The sequence below is a fragment of the Grammomys surdaster genome, unplaced genomic scaffold (genome assembly GCF_004785775.1).
Source record: "Grammomys surdaster isolate TR1022 unplaced genomic scaffold, NIH_TR_1.0 145, whole genome shotgun sequence".
Classification (NCBI taxonomy): domain Eukaryota; kingdom Metazoa; phylum Chordata; class Mammalia; order Rodentia; family Muridae; genus Grammomys; species Grammomys surdaster.
The window spans coordinates 4,530,562-4,535,288 of record NW_021604603.1 but is presented as its reverse complement, the minus strand read 5'-3'; the positions used below and the strand labels follow the sequence as shown (position 1 = coordinate 4,535,288).

The following is a 4,727-nucleotide window of genomic DNA, read 5'->3' as shown; positions in this document are numbered from 1 at the left end:
GAGAGAGAGAGAGAGAGAGAGAGAGAGAGAGAGAGAGAGAGAGAGAGTGTTTGACTTTAGGAAGATTGTTCTGGACCTAGGCATGATGATGGCAGACACCTGTAATTTTGGCAGGAGGTTGAGTCAAGAGAGTTGGGAGTTCGAGGACAGCCTGGGCTTCATTGTAAATCACCATCTTTAGAAAACAAAGTCACTCCGGGGTTAGTGAGGAGTGTGGCTGGGCGGATTGCTTCTAGCATGTCAGGATCTTGAATTTTCACGTATGTTTTTCTCACCCTTTCCGAGTGGGACATGGGTGGTGGCAGTGTCCTTCAGATCACCCTCCAGGACCACAGTTCCTGTAGGTCATACATGATCATAGCCACTGCTGAATGTTTGATGGGCCTGGCTGGCCAAGACACTGTCTGGTAACATGCCCTTTTCCTGCACCCCACAACTTAGGGATATAGCCACCTACAGGAGATTATTGCTACCCAGGGGCCTCTCAAAAAGACGCTAGGGGACTTCTGGCGGCTGGTATGGGAACAGCAAGTCCACGTGATCATCATGTTGACTGTGGGCATGGAGAATGGGCGGGTGAGTGCCCCGCAGCTTCCCAGAATCACCACCAGGTGGCATCTGTCCTCCTCACAGGAGCACCCTCCTCCCCCATCTTGGGACAGGTGGGCAAGTTGGGCGTTGGTAAGGGATTCTGAGAATCACCTAAGAGAGGGAAGCAGGAGTAACCACTGGGCTCGTGAGTTCCTGGTTTGACTCAGTTCCTCCTGGTCACTTACTCTAGGCAGTGCAGGGGCAAAGAAGTCTCTCCTCTGTCAGCCAAGGCCACCTCTTCTGTGCTGTGCATGGACAAGACTGGCCTAGAGCACAAGTGGATGGGTGTGTCCTCCTGTTGAAGCAACAAGGAAAGGCCAGATTCTTCCTAAGTCAGGGCCATCTAGCTTCCAAAGCCAACGCAGAGCCCTAAGAGGGTTGTGAGGGCATTGGAGCCTAGCCAGGGGAGGGAAGCTTCTGGAAGAGATGGTTTCACATCTGGTGGAGCGAAGAAAAGAATTTCATTAGAATGGCAGGGACCAAAAATATGAGTGGGGGTGGTTGGAACCGGATACAGTAGGGGACAGCCCTGACAAGCACCCGCTTACCCTAGATACTGTGTGAGCACTACTGGCCAGCCAACTCCACGCCTGTCACCCACGGTCACATCACCATCCACCTCCTGGGAGAGGAGCCTGAGGATGAGTGGACCAGGAGGGAATTCCAGCTGCAGCACGTGTGTGCCCAGGGGACAGGGCTGGTGGGAAGGGCACTAAAGCTCAGACTCCCCTCCTGCTCCACATGGCCTGTTTCCTGATGATGTCATAAGCTCTCAGTCACTGGATGGGATAGCATGAGGGGAGGGAGTCAAAAAACACAGTGAAGGCTAAAGACTGAGCCAAGATCACACTGGTGTAAAGAAACAGCGGGTCCTTTGACCTTATGCTCAGCTCCAAGATCCCCCGTCACTCTAACCTCTTTCTTGCTACCACATGCTGTGACCTCTTAGAACAGGAAAGCCAGGGGCTAGAATGGCTTCCCTGCCTGGCCATCTTTGGGAGGTAGAGGCACACCAGGAGACTAGGGGAGACCAGAGATCCACACGGGGCAAGGGCGTGGGCCCGCCCTTTGAAGCAGGAGCTTACCTCCGCCCTTAAAGAGTTGGTGAGGAAGGTTTCTGAGATTAGGAAGAGGTCCTGGGGTTAAGAAAAAAAACGAGCACAGCCCTTCCCCACCCTCCCCAGGGGGTCGAGCAAAAACAGAGGCACGTGAAGCAGCTGCAGTTCACTACCTGGCCAGACCACAGTGTCCCCGAGGCTCCCAGCTCTCTGCTCGCTTTTGTGGAACTGGTGCAGGAACAGGTGAAAGCCACTCAGGGCAAGGGACCCATCCTGGTGCATTGCAGGTGAGGACAGGTGGGGGCGAGGTGGAGGGCCTGGCTGGCCGTGAGCAGGGGAAGTGCTCTGGATTTCTAGGAGCCCTTTCCCTCCCGTGCTTAGTCTTCACGGGCTGTCCCTACAGTGCAGGCGTGGGCAGGACGGGCACCTTTGTGGCTCTCTTGCGCCTGCTGCAACAACTAGAGGAAGAGCAGGTGGCTGACGTGTTCAACACTGTGTACATACTGCGGCTGCACCGGCCCCTCATGATCCAGACCCTGGTGAGGGCCCTGTGTACTGGGCTGGGCAGCTTAGACCCAAAGGAGTGGAAGGGGGTAGACGGCCTCATGAGAGCAGGAAAAGAAGCTCATGGGGGCATGCAGAAGGGCATGGGGTGAGGGTCACACCTAGGCTACCATCTCACCCTGACTGCCACTTGCCTTTCTGTAAAAGGAGAGAAGGTACTGGCTCCTGACACCCTTGATGCTACAGACAAATCAGGACTCTCTAGTCCCACTTGCCACGCCCCTTCCTGGTGGGTTGGGACCAGGACCATTTCCCTCCTGGACCAAGGCCACTTAGCATGTCAGTGCCCTCTCTCTGCAGAGTCAATACATTTTCCTGCACAGCTGTCTGCTGAACAAGATTCTGGAAGGGCCCTCTGACGCCTCAGAGTAAGTCAGCTCCCCTCAGATCCAGGCAGGTGGGCGCTGGTGTCCTGTGCTTCCCACTAGGGCTCTGAGCTCCCATGCACTCGACCCAGCAGAGAGGAGGACTGGAAGCAGGGGCTGGACAACCAAGTGCTTTCTCTCTTCTCCTCCCTCCTCCAGCTCCGGCCCCATCTCTGTGATGAATTTTGCACAAGCTTGTGCCAAGAGGGCAGCCAATGCCAATGCCGGTTTCTTGAAGGAGTACAGGGTATACTTTGAGCCAAGGAATGAGTGACCATGGGGTAGTTCTTCCTGCCTAACCTTACCATGTCCGTCTTTTTTCCAGCTCCTGAAGCAGGCCATCAAGGATAAGACTGGCTCTCTGCTGCCCCCTCCTGACTATAATCAGAACAGCATTGTCTCCTGTGAGTCTCAGTGGATACAATGTTGGGTGGAGTGGAGCAAATGCATACATACTATGAGACCCCTGGCAACCTGATCCTCATCCTCTCCCAGGTCATCATTCTCAGGAGCAGTTGGCCATGGTGGAGGAGAGCCCTGCTGATAATGTGCTGGAAGCTTCACTCTTTCCTGTGAGATGATGCTGATCCTGCAGCCCTGTTTGACTATTTGTGCTTCCCTACCTGGGGCTGAGTCTGGGTCCTAGGGGCTACTATAGTACAGATGGATGCTCAGGAGACGCCTTAATCCCTGGGAACCAACAAGCTGTGTTCTGCAGGGTGGACCATCTGGTCGTGATCATGTGGTGCTGACTGGCTCGGCTGGACCAAAGGAACTCTGGGAAACGGTGTGGGAACATGGTGCCTATGTGCTCGTCTCCCTGGGCCTGCCTGATACCAAGGAGAAGGTGAGGGGAGTGGAGGGGCAGGATGTGTGGCTCTGGGAATGGGGGCAGGGAGAGGAGGAGTATATGGCGCTGTTCAGCCAGGGCATGGGTGGAGAATTTGGAAGCTGACTGAGAAGCCTGTTTCCGTCCAGCCACAAGACATTTGGCCAGTGGAGATGGAGCCTATTGTCACAGACATGGTGACAGTGCACAGAGTGGCTGAGAGCAACACAGCTGGCTGGCCCAGTACCCTCTTCAGAGTCATACACGTAGGTGTTGAGATCATAGGACTTGGGGCAGAGGGCTGTGGTATGAGAATCCCATGCTGGCTCCCCCTGTCACCCTCCTGAGCGCTAATGTTGACCTTGCCCTTCCTCCAGGGGGAGAGTGGAATGGAAAGGCAGGTTCAATGCCTGCAGTATCCATGCTGCGAGGCTGGGTGTGAGCTCCCAGCTAACACCCTACTGACCTTCCTTGATGCCGTGAGCCAGTGCTGCTCCCGGGGCAATAGCGAGAAGCCAGGGACCCTGCTCAGCCACTCCAGGTGCTGTTGACAAATGACACATGTTAACTTGGGTTACGGGTCAAAGGGTAGTCTCCCAAGGCTCTGTCTCCTCTGCTCAATCTGCTGGGATTTGGTAGGGCTCTAGCCTGGCTGGCCAATCAAGTGCCTAGCATTATTTCTCAGTCCTTAGAACTAACCTTGGTTTCCCCATGTCCCTGGAAACTGCCCCGTCCCCAGAGGTCCCACATCTAACTCTAGGTCAATTACAGTAAGGGCACAAACCAGCTGGGCACCTTCTTGGCCATGGAACAGTTGTTACAGCAAGCAGGGACAGAATGCACAGTGGACGTCTTCAATGTGGCCCTGAAGCAGTCACAGGCCTGTGGCTTTATGACCCCAACGCTGGTGAGAGGCAAAGAGGGAGGGGCTTACTGTGAAAGGGATCAAAGGTTCTGTCCCAGCTACAGGTGACTGTTAGATTACTCTATCCAGGTCACCACCAGGTGGCTCTGTGGACCACCATGCCCTGCCCAGAAGGAGCAGGGGTTAGGAGACCCCTGGGAGCCTTTCTCTGTCAGGTTTGGGCAAGCATGTGGGTACATTGCCTATGTCTACCCCCAGGAACAATATATCTACCTCTACAACTGCCTGAACAGTGCATTGCGGAACGGGCTGCCTCCAGCTGAGAAGTGGCCTGTGCCCTCCTAGGCATCATGTTCCAGCAAATCCACCCAGGCCTGGCTTCCCCAGAACAGATCCACCGGGCCTCACACTGTCAAAGGGCAGAGTCTGGGAATAAAGAGGCATGGTCAAACTCA

The 4,727-nt window shown here is 55.0% G+C and overlaps 1 protein-coding gene across 1 annotated transcript in view; it reads left to right on the top strand.

Annotated features, from left to right (window-relative positions):
• LOC114618841 (receptor-type tyrosine-protein phosphatase V) overlaps window positions 1-4,727 on the top strand; it is an 18,742-nt gene extending 14,015 nt beyond the window's left edge. The window contains exons 22-34 of the mRNA XM_028764640.1: window positions 442-576; window positions 1,145-1,267; window positions 1,776-1,936; window positions 2,053-2,188; window positions 2,514-2,581; window positions 2,738-2,825; window positions 2,904-2,982; window positions 3,074-3,150; window positions 3,297-3,425; window positions 3,557-3,673; window positions 3,785-3,948; window positions 4,179-4,314; window positions 4,531-4,727. Of these exons, the coding sequence (XP_028620473.1) occupies window positions 442-576; window positions 1,145-1,267; window positions 1,776-1,936; window positions 2,053-2,188; window positions 2,514-2,581; window positions 2,738-2,825; window positions 2,904-2,982; window positions 3,074-3,150; window positions 3,297-3,425; window positions 3,557-3,673; window positions 3,785-3,948; window positions 4,179-4,314; window positions 4,531-4,617 (1,500 nt within the window). The 3' untranslated portion in view covers window positions 4,618-4,727. The remainder of the gene's footprint in view (window positions 1-441; window positions 577-1,144; window positions 1,268-1,775; window positions 1,937-2,052; window positions 2,189-2,513; window positions 2,582-2,737; window positions 2,826-2,903; window positions 2,983-3,073; window positions 3,151-3,296; window positions 3,426-3,556; window positions 3,674-3,784; window positions 3,949-4,178; window positions 4,315-4,530) is intronic.